We start from the raw sequence: 22,557 nt of genomic DNA, 5'->3' as shown, positions 1-22,557 counted from the left end.
ATTGATAATGGGATCAAATGAATAAAAAAGAATTTTACACTATACAAATCATGTATATATAGAACTAAATTATGCAACAATATAAAATCAATCGCGTTCAGTAAGTGCCAATTACATCCAATGCTTGCCTCATATACACTTTCCTCTAATAGCTCGTTGCTTGTATATGCCAATTACGTTCAATACTTGCCTCTTGTACACTTTTCCCTAATAAAAATCACGAGCAGTGGGACACATTAGGCTAGGCCCTTTAAACCTCTCACCTCCTAGGCTGGATCCCACACAGGTCCATACCTAGGCAGACTCTCACATTGTCTCATACCCATGCATGCTCCCACTTGGGAGCATATCAAATTGAGTAGTTTAGAAAATTAAGTATTTTCAGATCGAAAGTACGGAAGTAGGCGAAATATCACTGAAGGATCTGAAAATGGAGTAGTTCTCTTTAAAAATAGCTAGAAATGAAGAAAATGAAGAGGGTGTAGAAACGGTTTAAAAACTGGCAGATGATTGTTATGCCTTTGGCTCCTCTCTTCAAACTATCAGCCGAAGTTCTAAAAATGTGAGAGGGGAGTGTTGAAGTATAAATGATTAAATAGCACCAAATCTACCTGCTTTAAACTTTCAGAGTGTCACAAAAGATTTTTAGTTTATCAGCTCAACCCTGAGGATTCAACCCAGACTGTTATTACAGGTTTCAAATCTAATCACCAGTTCAATGGTTCTGATCATGCTAATGTCAATTGGGGAAGCCCAATTAGAAAATGCATCTCACAGAATCACTTATGGCATAGATCATACATCATTATTCTTGTTGTGATTATGCTTACAAGTAGCACATGGCTACATCAAAGTGCACGACATATGCACACCATGTTTCGTTAGTATAGAAAGAGCTAGCATATAATGGCTTCTTGTGAACTCCATTGCTTTGCTTCCATATCCCATGTCCTCCCTACTTCATCTCTACGAATTACGAACGCATAGGCAGCTTGAAAAGGGAGCACAACCATGTTTTATTTGTCTTCTCCTTCAAATGATTGCATTTTCAACCCCTTTTATTTGTCTTTTCTATAAATTCATTTGAAAGAAAAGGCAAACAAAAAAGGGTAGAAATTGTGGAAATTAAAAGGGGTCAAAGTATCATTTTCCCGTTCATTAAATAGATGATGAAGCTAATCAGATGTATGCTGATTAGGGTTATGCATAAAAATTAAACATGATAAATTATAAAGGGAAATTTCTTTGAAAATTGCGCTCTATTTCTGAAATTATCGGTGGATGTTGGTTGGAGTTCCCTTCCCAAACATATAGCGCCGTACCGTCCAAAAGACTCTTCCCCTCTAGAGCATATAAAAGCATAGAAATGCCACTTCTTAGTCTTCCTTTCTAATTCTGTTTTTTATCTCCAGCACCGCGACGACCATAGTTGCACCTGAGAAGAGGAGGAAGAAGAAGAATCGATGTGGGAAAAAGTGGAAGCCACTTGGAAAATGAAATAAAAGAGGAAGAAGGAAAAAATGGAGAAACGATGCAAAAAATATATATAAGGCACCAGAAAAATGGAAAAGAAGGGGAAGAACAAGATGGAAAAAAGAAGAATGGAAGCTGAAAAAATGAAAGACACCGAAAAAAATGAAAACATTGACATGACTCGAACTTTTCCCGACACAACCCTAACTTTTCTAACTCTTTTCATTTTCTCTGACGTCAATTCTTTTCTTTTTTTTCCTTTTTCTTCCTCTCCTTTTTCATTTTCCAGTGCCTTTCGTTTTTCCCGCGTCGATTCTTCTTTTTCTTTCTTATTTCTCTTTTCTTAATCTTCCTCTTCCGTTTCCTCTTCCGAGTTGCAATGCTGGTCGTCGGCGGTGGTGTAAATGAAAAACAAAAAAGTCTTTTGGATTGTACGGTGCCAAACGTTTCGGAACCGAACTTCACATCCTTTCATAAAGATAATTTATGATAAATTTTAAATTAAGGCAGTAAAAAAGGGAAATGATATCCGGTCTCTTCTTTTTTTTTTCAGATGGCACTCTTCACTTTATTAAACACTTGTACACTCCATTGTTGTTGATGGTTGTGGGACTTAATAATAGCCTTTTAATTAAGTAGAAAAGTGTAAGATAATGACGAGTGCCATATCACAACAGTTTGGAGAGACGTCATAAGGCGTAGTCTAGAGTTTGAAAGAAAGTACAGATTAATTTCATGAAGGGGTCAGAGACCGTGTTCATATATGGGTGGATATATAGTTAGTGTGGTATCGTGGTATAGACCCTTGAGGGAGGACCCTCCCGGCCTGTTCATAGTGTCTTCAACCATGTTCAAGTGTGAGATTCTTTTAACAGGATTAAGGGAAAAAGGTATTTGGAAAGCAGTTTTTATATGGTGCCCGAGCGTGAAAGTACAGTGCATTTTCTTTCACCTACTCAGTTTCTGGTTGAGTGATCACATTTCGGCATGACAAGTGGAGGTCTTAGATGGGATGCGATTCAGGACCTTTATGACTGACCATCCAGCCCCACATTGTTTTTCCCCACTCCCGAGTCATCTTGAGCTTAATTTTGATGCGTAGGGTTTGCGTAATTCAGGCCCCATCAATATAGGCAGGATTACTGAGGTTTACGATAGTATAGATGGGCATTTTTTGTCATGTTGGAGTTACCGACTCTAATAAGGTGAAGGTGATGACTGATGACACTCATAGAGGGCTTCTTATTGGTTGATCGTGCTGCCCTGAGGACCTTTATTGTTGAGGACAACTTGCTCATATCGTTAGGTAGACGCCCATTAAGACCTCTGAAGATTTGCTAATGCAATAGAAGAAATTAAGGATCATATCGAAGGGCAGTTTCAGCTGACCTACGAGTCCGCCATGGGGCTGGGGAAGCCAACAACATGGCCCATGGTGGTGTATCCGAAGGGGATCTTGCTATTCATGATCCTTTACCTATTTGATGATCCAGGTTAAGCAGCTTTAAAAAGGGCAAAAAGGGATTTGCTAGCATCCATCGCAGAAGGCAATTCGTCGATGGGTTATGCATGTGAGAGCAGCCACACCGGCTCACTTTTCATCAGATTTTGTCTTCATTAATGATGTGGCTGCTCTCACGTGCAACAGCCCATCTGCAAAATGCCTTATGCGATGGACGCCTAGCAAATCCCGGGAAAAAAAAACATCAATTCCTTGAAAGACTCTTGATTGACAAGTTGAAGAGACACATGACGGAAAGTAGAAAAGGCTTTTTAACCGCAAACGTGACAATTCTAATATTAGGAAAGATGTGAATAAACTAAGCAAGGTGGCTGCACAACCTTAATATACTAAATATAGAAAAAGGTAACATTCCTAAATCATTTTTGGTAGAGATGCAAACAATCAAAGTAAGAAATAGATACAGAAAATAGAAAGAGGTATAGAAATATAGAGGAAGGCAAGCCAAGTTAAGGCTTTATCTTATAAGGACTTCAATTTCCCAAACTAGGTAGGTGACTACTAGGAAATACGTCCCGAGGGTACAATGCCTATCCTAAGAATAAGGGCTTCATTCACCCCAAGTTTAAAGCCCGCCGGTATTCCTTTATTTAGAGAAAAAAGAGGTATTTTAAAAATAAATAGACCTAATGGAAGATAAAAAAGACACGAAGGCACCCTTTTGAATAATCAAAATGCATTTTCATAATAAAAGTGTCTTTTGAATGGAAATACAATTTCACAAAAAAAAAAAAAACAAAAAAAAACAGAAGTTTCTCTTTGAAAAAATTCATTGTTATATTTTAAATAAAATAAAATATTTTGAAAACGTCCAATCTTGATCGTATCAATTTAAGATTGATTGATTCGAAGGGTGTAAACCTTCTTCTAATAATTTTTTTTTTTCCGGTCAATGTGTCGCGCTCTTGGCCCAAAGATCATGTTCCATAGTGAATGTCATGTAGCCCTGGAAAACTTGGTTGCAGTATTTGGAGCAGTTTAGAGTCTTTTCGAATTATTAGTAATGAAGGTTTAACATGATCGAAACTCGATCAATTTTGTACTATTTTTTTATTCTAAGATCAGACGTTTCATGTTCACAATGTGCCAAAGTTTCAGTTCCAGGAGAGTGGGGTTGGGCCAGAAGTAGTGAAATTTAGGAGAAAGGTAGTAGGCAAGATCATGGTACCTTAGATCTCATTGTCTGATTTTGAATCACACCTTAGATCTCATTGTCTGATTTTGAATCACACCTTTATTAGTGTTGCATTATGCTATCTATTATGCTTTTAATAGATCTCTAAAATCTAACTTTTGGATACCACCAAAATGGGTCCTTTTTTATTTTATTTTTATCAATGTTGTGTTATATTAATCTTATTCGCAAATGTGACATTAATGTGTCTTTGATAACCGTTAAATCTAGATCTAAACGTATTTCATATAAGTTTATGCAAATAAGACTATGGGAAATGACATTTCCACTCCCTTTTGTTTGTCTTTGCTTGAAAATGACTATATTTATTTATACCCTTTCCTCTCACTTGTCCGCTAAATAAAGTCGTTTACAGAGGTGAAAATTCTAGACAACGTGGTGCAACAATAATTTATCCAAGGCTGTGTGCAACTGTGCGTATAAGATTATGAGAACGACTAGCAAGACAATCTCGTCTTGATGAACCGAAAATGACGGTGACACAGTATGTGTGCTTGGTGATTAGGACCGTCGGTTTGATGTGATATCTGAGGACTATCCAGAGGATCGAAGTATGATTCCGAATGAACAACACACACATCTTTGATTTCCAAGATTGACGAGTGCAAAAATCAATAGCTTAAATACATCTTAAGGGCATCTTTTGAATCGTGCTTATCATGTTGGATCGTGTGGGCCATCAGCCCTTGACTGGAGATCTGTGATGGTGATGATCATCACATGACAATCCTCATACATGTATTGCACGCATACATGCATTGATTTATAAATTATACTAAGCCACATTTGGATACCTCATGGTTTGTGTTTGGATTTGGATTTGAGTTTTGGATACAAAATGCATCAATCATCCTAATGCTTTTGTTGAGAGAGAGAGAGGGAGGGATGTCTGGCTGCTCCTGCATCAAGGTCGAGGAGCAGTGAGGGTGAAGGTAATTACCACAAATATTGATTTCCAATTAATGTCTTGTAGAACATATTTGAAAATCAATTTTTTTTTCACTGTTGTAGCTTATTTGGAAATCTAAGGATCTGATCCAGCTCCAAATCTCAACTGCAAATATGAGAAATCTAAATCTAAATCTTGTGGGTATCCAAACGTGGTCTTATTTTTACTATTTTGTAGTGAAAACTGATTTCCAACTGAGTGTCTTTATCAATCTCATGGCATATATACTTTGGGACATTGTAAGAGGATTAGCCTGTCACATCAGTTAGTGAACCAGCTTGGTGTGGGTGGCTTATCAGGTGATTGACAATATCCCACCTAGTGAGAGTGTAGTTGTCTTTGGTGTGTGTTTGATTGGTGGTGGTGGGGTCATTGTGGGAATGAAAAGTCTCTCTAGGTTTGGAGATGAAAAGTCTTCCAAGGGTGTTAATCTAGCCTATTGATCTGATTGTGAATGGACCTAAATGACAGGCTATGCCGGAGATGGAAAAGTCTCTCTAGGAAAGTTGTTGGAAAATAAGCAATCACTGCCGTTAGGGAGTATAAATATCTCTCGACAAATCAAGAAAAGTCATTCGCGCTGAAAAGAATTGACAAGCCCATACCTTCATAAGCATCAACGTGTCCTCTAGATTACCATACCCTAAACTCTTTCCCTTCATTCCTTATGTGCATCAATCCACATTGATCTAGGCATCCTGAGTTTTTGCAGGTACATGGGTAATCTATTTGGACTAGCAGCAAAGGGTTGGAATTGAATTGTGATCACATTATGTGAAGTGATTTATTCACCCGCTTTTCATCCCTGGGCCACCCCCTTTAGTGTATTTATGACTCTTCTATTTACAATTGAAGGGGGTGAAGAGGGGTGAATATATCATTTCATCAACATTATTGGGTAGGACAGGACAGTAGCAGTAGCAGCTGGCTTTATCCAATATACACGGATAGCATCGAAGTTTTATGATTGGAAGTTTTGAAGACATGAGAGCTCTGAAGGAAATTTACCTATTTCGGGATGCCATTCGAATTATGGGTCACATCTCGACCTCACAAGAACACTAGAAATAGAACCAACAACAAGAGCCAGAAAAAAAGCAAGAACAGATGTGGGCTCCACATGTAAGAACCAAAGAAGTAAGAACAAAATCCATAACTCTTAACGTTCAAGTAATCTTATTATTATCTCCTTGTTCCCATGCCCAAGTGTTCCGTCGTCATAAAGTGATAAGACCAAAGAAGCTACAAAAGCTCTTACCTAATTTCACTAGTACTTGATTCCTTTCCCTTTCGTTTTAGATTTTGCTACATATAAGAGTTGCTTGTTTTCAATCGAAAGGGAAAGGAATCAAGCACCTTTTCTTTGGTGACATTGATTTCTCACCAACACACTAACAACTGCTTAGTCCCTTTTGATTTTGTATTTCGAGAACCAATTCTGGTTCGAGAACTGATTATTGGACTCAAAATTAAACGTAAAATCAGTTCTGAAGATCCAGAACCGACGCTTTTGTGCAATTTTCTCAATCAAATTATGCATGACCTTATTGAAGTGTAAATGATTAAATAACATCAACTCTATAGTTTCAAAGATCTTGTATCACAATAATAAGGTGTTTGGGTTTAGAGAAAAGTTATGAAAAGAAATTCAATAAAAGGAACATTTTATGATTAGAAAAAAAACCTAGATCCAGTACCTTTGCAATTTTCCTTGAAAAACGTAGAAAATTTTGATTTTGGAAAAATTCCATAAAAAATGAGTTTATTGATTGCTTGAAAAATTCAAAAATTCTTAGAAAAATATTTCCATATATCCAATGAGGAGACAACACGTGCGCATGTGTGGACACTTGCTGGATCCAATAAGTAAAAATGCAGTCAATCCATTCGCATGGAAGAGGAGCGGCTATGGACCTTACTATGTGGACCAATAATAATAAGAAAAAATAAGATTATATGCGAGATAAACTGATTTTTTCTGAAAGGGAAATGATGTCCCACTCTCTCGTTTTGATACTCACACTCCTCATTTCATTCTTTATTTTTTTAGCTTAGGTTGGTATGTTGGTCTGAACCCACAAACCCTACGTCCCATCTTATATTGGAAGGTACCTTTCAATAAAATAACGCCTCAAGCCCTACTTTTCACCTTATTAAATATACTTTTTAAATTATCTATCAATAGTTTTGAGGAATTATAATGAGTTTTAATAACAAATTAGAGAAGTGCATACAATAAATGGGAAAACGGTTTCTACACACAAGTGTAGATAAGTTCTCTACACACTAGCTTAAAAGACAGTGGAGGGCATATTGTTTGGGTGATCCAAACTATTCATGTGAATGGCCCTCACATAGATAGGGTGTCCACAAAAAATCAGCCCCATAGGATCATCCCAACTCTACGATTTGTGGAGGTAAAATGAACGTGTATAAACCTTCACAAATCTGTCCATTTTTTGCCTCCACGGTTCGAAGGATTAGGATGATCCTATGGAGCTGGTTTTTTGTGGACACCCTATCCATATGAGGGCCAATCAAATGAATGGTTTGGATCACCCAAACAATGTGGGCCTCCACTGTATTTTAAGCTAGTGTGTAGAAACCGTTCTCTCAAAATAAATAGAGGAGAAGCATTAATAGAAGACAGAGTTCGAATACAATTCCCTTTCTTGAAAGAATGAAGATAAATAAATCACTTGCATATACATTTCAGGCCCCTTCTACCGGTTGTGAGCTCAAAACCATAACAAGTTAACTAGAAAGTTCAATTCTATGAAATTGCCAATCAATTAGAAATTGAACGGAACGAAGTTCAAATAATGGGGCTAAATGAATATTTCCTTTGTTTGATAGACCATTCAAAAACATATCTCATGAAGAAAACCAAAATACCTATATTTCATAGAAAATAATGAAATACCCTCATCTCTTGAAAATTTTTAAAAATACAACTTTCTCATGAATAGTGACAACAAGAATCGTATCTAATGGAAAATAACAAAAAGCACCCATATCTCATAGAAAATGACCGACCGACCCTTCACATTTTCCATGAGATAAGAGTATTTTTGTCATTTTCAATGAGATAAGGATATTTTATCATTTTCTCTGATATAGATCCTTTGTCATTTTCCAGGTGATAAAGATATTTTGTTTATTTTCGATGCATGAGAGGTGGGCACTTTGGTCATTTTTCTAGGATACGAGAATCTCCTCGTCATTTTCTATGAGATAGGGGATACTTTCTGTTGTTTTCTTTGAGATTAGGATATTTTATCATTTTTTATTAGATAGAGGGTATTTTTATCATTTTATGAGAAGGGATGTTTTGGTATTTGAGATATGATTATTTTCATCCTTTTCTTTGCTCATTTTTCATGTGATATGGATATTTTCAGGGAGATGATTTTTTCAACCCCCCCTCAGGATAAGGCGCCCCACTTTTAATGTGATTTTACGTCAAAAAGCGTTAAAGTCTGCCCACAATTCACGGTAAATGGGGGCACATTATCCATGGGGAGAGAAAAAAAAAAAAAAAAACATCTCCCTATTTTTATCATTTCTCATAATATTGAAGGATTCTATTATTTTTAATGAGATATAGGTATTTTTCATTTTCCAATAAGATATGGGTATTTTTATATTTTCCGCCTGATAGGGGTGTTTTGGTTATTTTGAATGAGAAGGGCATTTTGGTTATTTTCTATTAGAGGGGATGTTTTATAGTTTTTAAGGAAATAGGGATACATACATAGTCATTTTCTATAGATAGTGGTATCCTTGTTATTTTTTACCATTACGCTAGCTGGTATTTGTGTCAAATTAGACACAAATCTCTCATCCTACACAAATAAGTCTAAGAAATGGTGGATTTGAAAAAAGGTCTATGAAATGGCGGAATTGAAAAAAAAATCTATGGAATTGCCAATCCCACACTCAAAATTTTGTTGTATCTCTAAGGCTATATATTGTAACAAGGAGAAAGATAGATTCAACCCCTTTTCTCCTTACTTTTGCCGCCTTTGACCGCCTTTGACCTCACAATCGGAATGATAAACAAAGGCAAACTTTGCATAGTAAATATGTAAATATTAACTAATAGTACCAGGTAATAACATACATCAGATAAGTTCTCTAATGGTCGTAAAATAGTCTTCCATTTTGTTGTATGATCCAAATCTGAATAGAATTGGATTCAAACATGGACTGTATAATGCAAAGAATTCGTTAACTAGAATCTAATCCAATTAAGATCAGAGTGGATGATAACTAGAACATAGGTGGATCCCATATGAATCTAGGTTAGCTCGTTGATTAAGAAGATGGAGGTAGAGAGATGTGACGATAGCATTAGGGATGAAGGATCATGAAGCGGTGTTGCATTTAAAGGGGAAAGGAGAGAGTTGAGAAGACGATGAAGGTGGATAGGAGGAAGACGAAGATAAGATTATCTGTGAAAAATTGGGTTTTCGATGATGTATGTACGAGAGGGAATTTTAAGCAGTAACAAGTTGTGAGCTATTTCACAACCGGTAAAGGGAGTGACGTATGGAAGAGAACATCTTCCCTTTCTAAAGGATTTAATGATATTCATACTCCATCATTGAAGGAATTTCATGCAACAGGTTGTGAGAGAGCAGCCATATATATCTATATACTATATAGCAGAAGAGAATTTTTTGAATTTTTTAAAAATTCTATGAGAATTAGACATCACTTTTTTTGACTTTTTTTAACAAATGCACCCATTCAACCCACATATTTTCAATCTTACCCCCTCCTATATGGTTTTTAACAGAGGCACCCATTAAAGGCACATAATTTCAATCTTACCACCCTCCTTTATGGTTTTTTAATAAAAAAAATCTATAGGGTGATCTTAACCATCCGATTTAAGAGGAATTATGGAAACCTCTATAGATTGGAGGGCTAGGATCAACCTATGGAAATGATTTTTGGGGCACAACCTATTTATGTTGTGTTCCATCACATGGGCAGTTTGGATCAACCTATGATGTGGTCCGTACAGTTTTTTGTCGGCCTGTACATCAGACAGGGTTTTTTACTAGTATATATATATATATATATATATATATATATATATATATATATATATGAGAAAACGGTTCCTACACATATGTGTAGAGAGTTCTCTACACACTAGCTTAAAATACAGTGGGGGCCCACATTGTTTGGGTGATCCAAGCCATCAATTTTAAAGGCCCTCACATAGATAGAGTGTCTACAAAAAATCAGATCCATAGGATTATTCCAACCCTACGATTTGTGGAGGTAAAATGGATGTCTTTAGACCTTCACAAATTAGTTCATTTTTTGCCTCCACAGTTCGAATGGTTAGGATGATCCTACGGATCTTATTTTTTGTGGACACCCTATCTATGTGAAGGCCTTAAAAATGAATGGTTTGGATCACCCAAATAATATGGCCCCTACTGTATTTTAAGCTAGTGTGTAGATAACTTATCTACACATGTGTGTAGGAATCGTTTTCTCTCTTTATATATATATATATATATATATATATATATATATATATATATATATATAGTGTCCCCAACCCATTTAAGTGCGGGACAAGAGAGCAGCCGCATATGCTTGGATTTTCTATTACACATTTAATTCATCTTAGGTGGTGGCTCTCTTATGCAACAGTCGTTCTACGAAATGCCCTCTATGATGGTCCATAGCAAATCCCAATAATAAATATGCATATAAAGAAGTACGGAAGGGGTTTGTTAGCGTCCATTGCAAAAGCCATGTCAGAGCAATCACCTCATGAATGATGACAAAATCTACTGAAAAGTAAATCTCTATGACATGCACAGAGCATGTGCCAAATGCCTTTTGCGGTGGACGCTAGCGAATCCCAATACCGAATACTATATTTTCATCGGTACATGGCGAAGTCGACACGAGTTTGGGGCAGTAAAAATTTCCTTAAACACATAAAGGTAATACGAAGGAAGTACCACCCTTGATATTTGATCCAACATTAGCTCCTCAAAAAGTAAGCTGCTGTTGGATCAAATATCAAGGATGGGTGATGGGTACGTGCTCATACGGTCCCTCGTGATATAATTTCTCCATATGGACCGTATCCGAGTGTCGATGAGCTGGAACTTTCATTTGATCTGATAGTCCGTGGTTGCTGGTGTCCTCCCAAAAAAACACTGCCAGCTTTAAGAAAAGTAGTTTAGAAAGGAAGCACAGAGGCGTTACGAGACAAAACTCGCCGAGTACTGAAGAAAATTGTAAGAAAGAACTCCAGCTTCGACTCAGCATATAATTCGGGTCAACCCAAACCCCTCCACTTTAGCACATACTTTAAATGATCAATTTATAATAAGAGGCCGTTTAGATACATAGGATTTTATAATACAGGATTACAAGCTAAAACCTGGATTTTATGCACGGGCATGTTTGGACCTAGGGAAAAAGAAAATTATGGAAAATAATATTTTTTTGGAAACTTCGTTTTGGGATTTTTCTTTCTAGATTTTTGTTTTCTATGATTTGGTTGGTATTCATAAATTTTTTGGAATCTCAAATTTCATAATTTGGTTCCACCCCATTTTCCTTTTCTTATGATCAGAGAAACGCTGGCCCACCATTGTTGGCTTATTTCAACACGCACTTAGTTGTCCACCCCATTTGATCTGAAATTAAAAGAAAAGAGGATGCGCCCAGACAAGAATAGATTGGCTTGTGACAAGTTGCTGAGATCTTCTCCGAGCAATTGAAAAAAAAACATGGAGATAGGGTTCGAAAGGCAATGAAGCAGCTTGGCGAACTTTTTCCAAATGAAGTAACTACAAAGTAATGAGAATTACCTTGTAATGGCTGATTTCAAATCAACGATCCCGATCAAACCGTCTATAATTTTAATGCCTAATGAGTAGAGTTTGTGTCATAGGTCACCATTAGAAAAATATAACATTATTTGGTTTTCATGGTTAAAATAATACTAAATTGTCATAATCAATTCTTAGATCTTATCTCCGAGAAGAAACAAATTGGATGTCCGGCATTCTCAGCCACCTTTTATCACATTTGGAAGGAAAGAAGTAAATGAATATTTTGCACTGTAACATACTATTTAGGATGAGATAAAGTATTTGGTTTTTTCTTTCATTACCCATTTACTTAGTGCGTGTTTGGCGTACCCGTTTAAAACAACGTTTGGCGTTTGAAACACCGTTTTGGGGCCAAACGGCCGTTTGGGAGTGTTTGGGTGCGCAGCCACCGTTTGAAACGCCGTTTGAAACACTGTTTTGAACCCTCAAAACGGCGGTTTGCAAATGGGGAGGGGGAGGTTTGTTTGCAAAATGCCGTTTTGAACGAAGTTTGTGGGCTGTGGGTTTTTATGTGTTTGCCCCTCAACGAAACCCATTTTTACACCTTTTTTTCCCCTAACCACCCCCCTCTCTCTCTCTCTGCAACTTTCCTAAAACAATGCCATTTTTGGTCATTTTACCACTAAAACTCCGTTTTGGGGCATTTGCAACTAAACACACAATACCTCCGTTTGCCGTTTAAAACGACGTTTTGATCTGGTCAACCAAACATGAAAACGCCGTTTGACAAAATGTTGTTTTGAACCAAAACAGCGTTTCAAACGGTACGCCAAACACACCCTTAGTAATCATGTCTCCCTAAATCAGCTTACCTATAGAATTTAAATATATACGTGTGTTGAAATAATAAATAATAAATAAATAAAGTGAAATGATATTAGCACGACCATGTTTAATAATTGCACAAACCTAGCTTGTCTTTTATTTTTTTAATTGGCTTGTTAGAATGTTTTGGGAACTGTAATAACTTTGACATCACTTTAAATACTAAAAGACAAGATGGGTTAATGGAAATATCAAAACATGGTTGTGCTTATATCATTTTCCTAAATAAATTGTCCACTTTACATGTGGCACATGTGCTATGGTGTCAACCATTGATCTTATGATGCACCACTAGGATGTCCCAGAACCCCAAATTAAATTAAATGAGCCATATTATAGTTGTTCGATCATTGACCTACAAATGAACAATTAAAGGGCCTATTTGGATACCTCCAAAATAATTCACACACAATCTTATATGCAAATGGTTTGAAGTTACATATGATAAGGGAAATGATAAATGCGCCCCTTTTCGTCACTTGGGACACCCAGCTCCATTGTGGGTGGCATTTAGGTCACTTCATTCAATCAAAAGTGAAGTATATCAGCCCCTTTGCAGTCATAGATACACTGTAGCTGGGTGTCCCAAGTGATAAAAAGGGGTGCATTTATTATTTCTCATATAGTAATTTGCAAATAATAGTTACAATAGTTTAGAAATGGGGATTTGTTGGGCAATTTTAGAGAAAGCCATTTCGTGGCTCAGTTTTGCAGGAGAGGGCAACCATCTGAGATGAATTAAATGGAAAAGACAAAAGATGCTAAAAAGTGAGCCTGTGTGGTTGTTCTCTCCATCAAAAGTGAGTCCCAAAACAGATTTCCGCAAAATTGCCTAGCAAAATGATATGGTTAATCACTTTAGTAGAAGTCTAATATCCCATTTGCAAGAAAAATGTGTTACGTACCTGAATCGATTCGTAATGTGATTCGATCTTCTTAACGTGATTCGATCTTCTTAGAGGGAAGATCAGCCTCTTGATCCACTTCGAGGGAATGATCAGTCCTCATACGTGCAAATAGACACAATTTTTTAGATGGTTTCTTCATTCCTTGATTTCCATTACAGTAACATGTGCTTATATAAAGCATTCCAAGATAAACATAGAAAGATCTTATGATAAATATATAAAAATAACTAAATAAAGATTATCCTAACTTAAATTATAATCTATCCAGCTACTAAATATATCAGATGTAGTAAGATCATCTTATTCTCTAAAATAACAAGATAATTTATTCCATTCTAAATGGGACCCATCTAAGCAGGTATCAAAATGCTACACATGAAATAAATCCCTAGAACAGTTTATCCAAGGATTTGTATCGCCCTGGTAAGTAGCCCCGAAAAAGGGTACCTAGGTAGGAGAAGGCAACGATTTATCACAGGTGAGTCAGAACACGGACATTTCCGTGTCGGCCGAGTCGAATCCGGGTCATACTTCTTTTAAGGTCATGCTCCGGATTTTATGGAAAAATAAGAGGGGGAATCTTTCGCGGAAAACGCCACGCTGGCGTGGTCCCATAGGAAAATGAAAAATAAATACATTTGGTAAATAAACAAATATTGGCAATTCTTAAGCTTTTTCTTCTGAATCAGGTTTTAATATTTAGCGATATATAAAAGAGAAGGATTTCAATTTGTCTAACGAGAGGGCTTGGGATCCGGAGAGGAGAAAAGTAGAAAAAAGAGTGGGATTTTCTCATTTGGCCTTCGTTGTTAATCTCATCTTCTGGTTTTGAGAGCTTTGCTGCACGAAAAATCGAATCTTTTATTTACCTGCCGGCATTTTTACTTTTTCCGGCGACTTTTGGAGGTTTTCTCGGAAAAATCGAGCGCCTTTTCGGCATTCGGTACAGAAAGATTGATTCTTTTTGTTTCCTTCCGGCATTTCGAGGTTCTCCGGCTATCTGTGGAGCTTTTTTCGAGGAAATCGGTGTATCGAGAGGTCGGTTTTTGTTTTACACTCTGGTGATTTGAATTTCTCCGGTGGATCCTGAGTATTTTGTTCAAGAAAGCGAACGCATTTTGGGGACTCCGTACATCGGCGTTCGATTTTTAGATTCCGGCCAACACTTAGGTCGTTGCAGGCCATCGTTGATTAATGTAAGTTTCTTTAAGACATTGTGCAGATTTCAAATTCGAGAATCGATTCTGTATTGTCGATGTTGTTTTTGTTCTGAATTTGTGATTTTTTGGACGCGCTTTTGAGATGATTCCTAAGGATATGAGACCTTTTGGCTTTGGTACTGGAAGAAATTAATTAACTTACATCACTTTGCCAGATTGACCGGCTTAAAAGCAGAAAATTCCGGCATTTCAAAGGACTGTAGATCTGACGGTATTCAGCAACTGATTTCTTCAAAGATTGTTGGATTCCCTCTCAGATCCCACTGACTGGAACGATTCTACTCACAGATCTTTCAGGTAAATGAACAAATCCTAACATTTGACTTTACAAAACCTAATTACGTTCAAACATTGCATTTTTTATCCTTGGACCTAGTTTTACAGAAGGCTTTGCAGTTGTGATAGAGGTAGAATTGGGAGAGAACGTTTCCTCTTAATTAGATTGAGAGAGGGAGACTTCATTCCCTCTCAATGTCGTTTAAGGGCATTGTTCGCGAGTTGAGAGAGATGAGAGATGGTATAGGGAGCATGTCGAGGCGAGGAGTAGAAGGAAAGCTTGCACAGAGCCGAACTCGGTCACAAAATGCTGTCCATGGTGCTAGAGTTTTCTCTGGATCAATTCAACAAAGCCGATGGGCGAATCTACCACCTGAATTGCTCTTCGATGTGATCCGACGGGTTGAGGAAAGTGAGATTTCATGGCCTGCAAGGAAACATGTTGTTGCCTGTGCCTCTGTTTGCAGGTCGTGGCGAGAGATTACGAAAGAGATTGTCAAGACACCAGAAGAATGTGGAAGAATCACCTTCCCCATTTCACTGAAGCAGGTTTATTTTCATTTTCCGTGTGTTTTTCGTATGCTGTATTTTTTTTTAATTATTTAATTTGGATTTAATTTGTTCTCTTATGTAGCCGGGGCCACGTGATTCAACTATACAGTGCTTTATTCGAAGGGACCGGGCGACTTCTACTTACTGTCTGTATCTTGGTCTGAGTCCTGGTAAGTGATGGCAAGGTTTAAAATTTCGGTTTCGGTACCGGTTTAGGACCTTGAAAATTTGAAATTTCGACCGAAATCCGGTACCACAAAGAAAATGGTATTTTATTCAATATTAAATTTCGGCTGAAATTTCGGTATAATATTAAATTAATAAAAAAAAAACTGGTATTTTGTGTGAAATTTCGGAAAAATAAATGACCGTTTCGGTTTTTTGGTGGTTTTGGTGTCGGTAATTTCAGATTTCGGTCGAAATTTAAAACCATGAGTGATGGTTACCATTTCAAGTTTGATGTTCCTATTTTCTGTTGTTGAATTATTTTAGATTGGTCACTTGGACTGTTCATTGATCTGGTTGATCGAAAGTAGGGAAGAAGTTGAGGGGCATTACTGAAATTATTTCGTGAAATTCTCTCGCTGATCTGATGTTTCTGCAACTGAATTATCCCCTCTTTCTGTTTGTATGATTTTCAATTTCATGGGAATGGAAATGTTTGAACTTTAGTTGTTTTTACCTGATTAATGAATCAGCAAGAACTGGGCTTTATTGGAAACTTTTTTAAAATTTGGGCAGATTTTCAATTTACTGGCAGTGGAAATCTGTTGGATGATCCAATTTCCTGCAATTCAAATTTTGAAACTTGATGTCATTGGATTTCTCTTATTTTCATTTATCAGGTTAGTGAGACCTGAATTAATTGAAATTTCTTAAATGTTGTGATGTTTTTCAGTTTTTGGCATGTGAAACTTGGTACTTCCCCCTATTAGTGGAAAATACCTGTTGGATGAATTTCAGATTCCTGGCAATGAAGATTTTTTGAACTTTTCTTGGCCTTTGTCCTTTTTAATGGAAATCTCCTGGAAGATTTTATATTTCCTGGCAATCGAAATCTTTGTTGTGATGACCAAAGTGAATAGCTGGCTGAGTTTAGAAAACCAGTTCAATTAATCGATGAAATGCATTCATTTTTTTAGGAAATCAGATTAACAAATCACGACCCTGTGGAAATTGCCTGTTTTGAATGACTTCTTATACAATGAGAAAAATTTGCTGATTTCCTGGATTTGACTTAGTTACTTTTTCTTCTTTTCAAAATTTCATACCCTTCATCGTCTCCTTTTCTTTCCTTTTATTCTGTATCTTGTCCAAATATCTATGATATAATTATACAGATGCTGAAACCAGTGAAAAAAAAATATCATATAAAATCACTTGAAAAATCAGAAGTTCCAAATGATAATTTAACATCGTTGCTGAAATCATACCATTTCAAAAGAAGAAAAAAACATCGTTGCTGAAAACATGTCTTGTTCATGTGACTGGGAGCCTGGGATATTAAAGGCCTTTTCCAAATGTAAAAACCCTATACAGATGGCCGTGTCACTAAGCTTCAATATCTAAAAAATAAAATATAAATGAACTATGAAGACACACTAAAAGAACTGAATATACTCAAAATGCATCGGGGCTTCTGACATTGACATGGATGTTGTTTTAAATGAAATTGCAGCACTTCTGGGGGAGAATGGCAAGTTGCTGTTTGCAGCCAGAAAGATCAGACGTGCTACAAGCACAGATTTTGTGATCTCATTGGTCTCAGACGATTTCTCTCGAGCGAGTAATACATATATTGGAAAATTGAGGCAAGTGTTAGTTATAATGCACCGTTTCCTTACTGTCGTACTTTGCCTTAACATTTGAACCTGATATCTGACGCTATTGCTCAACTTTTCAGGTCAAATTTTCTGGGCACCAAGTTTACCTTTTATGACAGCCAGCCTCCATTTGATAGCTCTGTTTTTCCTAACAGTCGATCGAGTCGAAGAATCCATTCCAAGCAAGTGTCTCCGAGAGTATCTGCTGGTAACTACAACATCGCTACCATCTCTTACGAGCTTAATGTCCTCCGGACTAGAGGCCCAAGGAGAATGCAATGCACCATGCATTCCATCCCTGTCTCTGCAATTCAAGAAGGGGGCAGAGCCCCAACACCTACTGGATTCTCCAACTCCCTTGAGGAGCAGTTATCCGTTTTATCTGTTCCAATATCCAAGGACCCAATTGTGCATTTCAGCTCTACGAGCCTATCTGAGCCACCATTATCAGTTCAGAGCACAAGCGATCAACTGATTTTAAAGAATAAAGCTCCTCGATGGCATGAGCAGTTACAGTGCTGGTGCTTAAACTTCAGGGGTCGTGTTACCGTGGCCTCTGTTAAAAACTTCCAGCTTGTGGCAGCTGTGGATCCTTCTCATCAGGTTTCGCCTGCGGAGCAAGAAAAGGTAATACTTCAGTTTGGAAAGATAGGGAAAGATATCTTCACCATGGACTATCGCTATCCACTCTCAGCATTCCAGGCATTTGCTATCTGCTTGAGCAGCTTTGATACCAAGCCGGCATGTGAATGATTGCACGATTGCCTTCAATTGTAATGAAGCCACTTCCCTGGTTTCAACTTAAATGGTTTGCTTCCTCAAAAGCTGGTACTGTAAATATTGTCTTCACTGGAAGCTCTTTGTCCTCCCCCTGCTCATTTGTCATCACCGAGTGTCTTAGATGTGCAGGCATTAGTTGTAATTTGGATTGACGGTGGGCACACAAGTGTTGTTTGTTTCACATTTAGTCAGAAAGGTAATCTACAATGTTCTCTCTTGAATTTTCGCATTATTTGATGTTTGATTTTGTAGAGTTACATGAGTATCATCTCAGTTGCTGAAGGCTGAGGGGATGCTGTTTATTTCTCTAATTTGACACTTGTTTCATTGAAATAAAAAGATTAAAATAACAGATGACTGAATGAGCTCCACATATACAGTATTTCTGTCCTTTTTAACATAAGCTGTGGCAGCAAAAACCGGTAAAAACCATCCAAATAGGAGGATAAAACAACTTTCTATTTTTAATCTACTACATATGCAATAATATATTCACACAATTTGAGAGATACGTATAATGATCTAATGCCTGATGCAGTCCTCAGCTGCATCATATTTTTATTCATTTATTACTTCCACCTTCCTTGGCATGCTTCCTTCCATTGCCATTAGTTGCAGTAGTATTCCCACTATTATCATCTCTGTTCTTTTCTGTCTCCGCACAGCTATAGCGGCAACCATGACGCCTAGGCTTCTGAGGGATGTCTGGATCAGACTCACTGGATTCCATGAAAAGGCCTCTTAGGCACCGTCTTCTGACAGTGGATTTATATGTAACCTTATCAGATGGAGCTATGCTGAATTCTTCCTTGTGAGCCTGAAATGATTCCTTTTTTTCTTTTGAGCTGGAGAGATCAGTTGGACTTTTGGAGAAAGCCAAGTGAACCCCAGAATTCCTTTCGCTGCAGGAACTGTTGAATAGAATTGAGTTGTTGATGCTCTGAATGTTACTGTTAGTGTATGCCATAATGGCTGGTGATTGACTCTTTGGATGATTTGATCTTCTATTGGAGCTCCCCTCCTTGTCGCTGGTCTCCTTAGATTTTCCATCCTCGTCGAGCTTGTAGCCCCTATGAATATGCACCGAGCCTTCTCTGTTTAGGGCTTCAGATCCTGCAATCATGGATGCTCCTTTATTTTCACCTGTTAGAGTTATAACACTTATTGCTTGTTCGTCCAGAGGCTGCTTTGGGTGCCATGTGCCCACCTTGTGGACAAACTTTGAAATACCTTCCCTGATATCCTTCTGCAGAGTGGGTGCTTTTTCCTCTTGAGACATTGAAGCTCTCGGTTGCGTTTCACTGTCTGTATATCTTTCCTTTCGGCTGGTGAAAATTGTAGGTTTGCTCTCTTTTCCCAAAGAACCTGTTGGTGCTGACTTGTTTTCACTGGTGATTGCTTGCTTCTCCATCATTTTTGTTCTTACGACTGGCATCTCTGTCGTGGATCCAGTTGTCATTTTCAACTGACCTTCGGTCCTTGCTTTTGGATTTGATTCCATTGCAAGAAGCTTGGGGTCCGCATTTTCCTTTGGCTCTTCATACCCTCGTATGTTGGGCTTCCCTTCTTGGTTTTCTTCTAGTTTTGTTTCGGATTTTTCATCTTTGGTTATTTGTGGTTTTACTTCCGATTTCTGTGGCTCAATAGGATCAATACTAACAGTGGCAGCCTCTGATGAGTTTGACATAGCCGGCGCTTCTTGGGCAGATGTAGATGCAACTAGTGGTTCGGAGCCTGATAACTGTATTGGCTCCGTCTCCACCTTAGCCGGCTGAGAAATTGGTTCTGTTGGGGTATTGCCCCGCATTTCTGATCGTGTTTGTGCCTCTGGCAAAGTTTCTGCCTTAGGCTGAGGTTCTTGAAACACTGGCTGAGATGATATAGGCTGAGGCTGAGTTTCCTTAGGAGAGGCTGGTTTGAGTTGAGGGGCAGATGGCCTAGATGGTGATGGGAGTTGAGAGTCTCTCTGACTAGCTGGTTGTGACAGAGAAGCTGTTGGAGGTGGTGATTGGGGCTGAGGTGCAATTTGATTTGCTTGTTCTGATTGAGAGGCTGTGCTTAATGGAGATGGTGGCTGAGATGCTGTTCGAGATGCAGTGGCCGGCTGAGATGCTGTTTGAGCCAACTGTGAGGCACTGCGAGATGGAGAAGGCGGCAGAGATGCCGTTCGAGTCGACTGGGAGGCATTGCGAGATGGAGAAGGAGGCTGAGATGCCGTTTGAGTCGACTGGGAGGCATTGCGAGATGGAGATGGTGGCTGAGATGCTGTTCGAGTTGTGGGTTGCAACTGAGATGGTGATGGAGGCTGAGAGGCTGTTCGTGTTGTGGGTTGCGACTGAGAGGCTGTTCGAGATGGTGATGGAGGCTGAGACACTGTTCGAGTTGTGGGTTGCAACTGAGAGGGTGATGAAGGCTGAGAGGCTGTTCGAGGTGGCTGAAACCGAGTGGTTGTGCGAGATGGAGATGGGGGCTGAGAGGCCGATTGAATCACTGGTTGTGACTGAGAGGTTGTCCTGGATGGTGATGTGGGCTGAGATTGAGTCCTGGGCTGGGGTTGTGGTTGAGGGGGAGGCTGTAAAGCAGCTGATCCTGAAGGCAGGAAAATTGGCCTCGGAGTTGGGATTGTGGGTTGAGTTGGGGGTCGGGGCTGCGTAGTAGGTGGTGGGTTGGTCCATGATGGGAACCAGAAACGGAATGGCTGCCTCTGTTCTGCCATGGCTGGTGTTTGAAAATTTTAGTGTTGGGATCGTTTTTTTTCCCCCAGAAGTAGATAATGGAGATATGGGGGCCTTAGTGTGCAGGTAATATATATACTGGTATTCTTATTGACATCTTTCCTAGCACTGAGGTTTGCATCCGATTCTTTGACACTTTGGGGTTGGTTTTGAGTTTGGTATCTTTGCTGTTTCCTACCATTGTTCTCTGGGTGATAAACTTCGTGTTGTGAATACCTAGATTCTTTCTGGGCTGCCTTGCTAAAAGGTTTAGTATCTGGGACCATAGGTTTCGTGTTTCAGTTTCAGGTAATTACTTAAATGAGTTGCCTTGCATCATGACCCTCTCTATTCATGCTATAGCTTAGCTTTCTAAAGTATCTACTTAAGCATTACCTGCATTAGTCTCTGAGCTCATCTGTTTGGGTTCTTGTGGTGTGAGGGAAAGTGTAAGTTGAGATTTTAACATCCAGTGTTTTGGTCTTTATTTCGTTATGGTAATATTTTCTGAGCTCAGAGACTTGACGCAATGAACAGCAAAAACAAGACACATTATCCAGTGATTGCTATCCTGTGCCGAGGAGCCCCAATGTGATGTGATTTTCCAAGATAAAGAGAACAATTCATCTCTAGGCATACACACTTTCTACCCTACAGAAGGCTTTTCTTCTTAGGCCTTTCTTTATCTACGTGGGCTAGAAGGAGCTTTCTCTTGTCTACTTTTTAGAGGGTGACTTTGTGGTAAGGTACACCTAAGGATGGCCCTTTCACACCCATTTTGACATTCAAGGTCCCTATGAAACTCCATGACCTCCACCTAAAAGGAGACATAGTAAGCACATCTTTACAGATGGCTAGAACAAAAACAAGAAAAAATGAACACGCATGTGTAGTCGATACTAAAGACCATTATTTTGAGTGCCACACAGGAACATGCATGCGTATCAAGACCATTGATAATATAAACCAATCATGAGGCAAGACACAGAGTCCGGGTCTCATGACATCCTATCAGGAAGATAAAAGGCCTATTAATGGTAACAAGCAAAGTTTGGGTCCCAAAGAGGGAAATGTATGTGAAATCAAGACTGGTAGAATATAATAATACGACTCACATGATCTAGGTCCCTTCTGGAACAGACATCCCATGAGCTCTTCTGAAGGACTACAAAAATTAACAGCTTAGCTTTTCTAAGCAGCAACCGTATAAGAGACTCGATGGATCAAGAGCTAGAGATATGTTGGGTAGTAAAATTGAAAGCCTTAAAAATGTAAAAACTGAGGATCCGAGTTGGGGTTTTATTGGACTCACGAGTCTTTGTGTAGGTTTTTAAATAAGAACTACCCTCATGGTGACAGGGGCCGTTTGGATACGCGGATTTTAGATTTCTTGAAAATTGTAGCTAAGAGACAAAAGAAGAGCGAACCGGTCGTCGTTTTTG

At 38.4% G+C, this 22,557-nt stretch overlaps 2 protein-coding genes across 7 annotated transcripts; one reads left to right on the top strand and one right to left on the bottom strand.

Moving 5' to 3' along the window:
- Positions 1-14,407: 14,407 nt before the first annotated feature.
- On the top strand, positions 14,408-21,244 carry LOC143892635 (tubby-like F-box protein 5). Of its 6 annotated transcripts, none has more exons than XM_077397384.1 (6): positions 14,408-14,946; positions 15,126-15,267; positions 15,367-15,795; positions 15,881-15,968; positions 17,477-17,609; positions 17,702-18,751. In XM_077397384.1, exons 3-6 carry the CDS (start codon positions 15,442-15,444, stop codon positions 18,372-18,374), a joined length of 1,248 nt encoding a protein of 415 aa, XP_077253499.1. In that variant the 5' UTR covers positions 14,408-14,946; positions 15,126-15,267; positions 15,367-15,441; the 3' UTR covers positions 18,375-18,751. The 6 variants fall into 6 exon arrangements, 5 of the variants coding, with proteins under 5 accessions (XP_077253499.1, XP_077253498.1, XP_077253497.1 ...); XR_013255563.1 differs by adding an exon at positions 19,067-21,244 and having other exon boundaries at positions 14,409-14,946; positions 15,126-15,795; positions 17,702-18,597; XM_077397383.1 differs by having other exon boundaries at positions 14,409-14,946; positions 15,355-15,795.
- Positions 17,837-21,289, bottom strand: LOC143892634 (uncharacterized). The gene has a single exon (XM_077397380.1). The coding sequence runs from the start codon at positions 21,115-21,117 to the stop codon at positions 18,964-18,966; it is 2,154 nt and encodes a 717-aa protein (XP_077253495.1). The 5' UTR covers positions 21,118-21,289; the 3' UTR covers positions 17,837-18,963.
- Between the last annotated feature and the right edge of the window lie 1,268 nt (positions 21,290-22,557).

The sequence above is a fragment of the Tasmannia lanceolata genome, unplaced genomic scaffold (genome assembly GCF_043159265.1).
Source record: "Tasmannia lanceolata isolate RefF3 unplaced genomic scaffold, GAP_Taslan_0.1 ptg000015l, whole genome shotgun sequence".
Taxonomy (NCBI): domain Eukaryota; kingdom Viridiplantae; phylum Streptophyta; class Magnoliopsida; order Canellales; family Winteraceae; genus Tasmannia; species Tasmannia lanceolata.
Note: the sequence above shows the minus strand (reverse complement) of the source record. Positions and strands in the feature narration are given on the sequence as shown.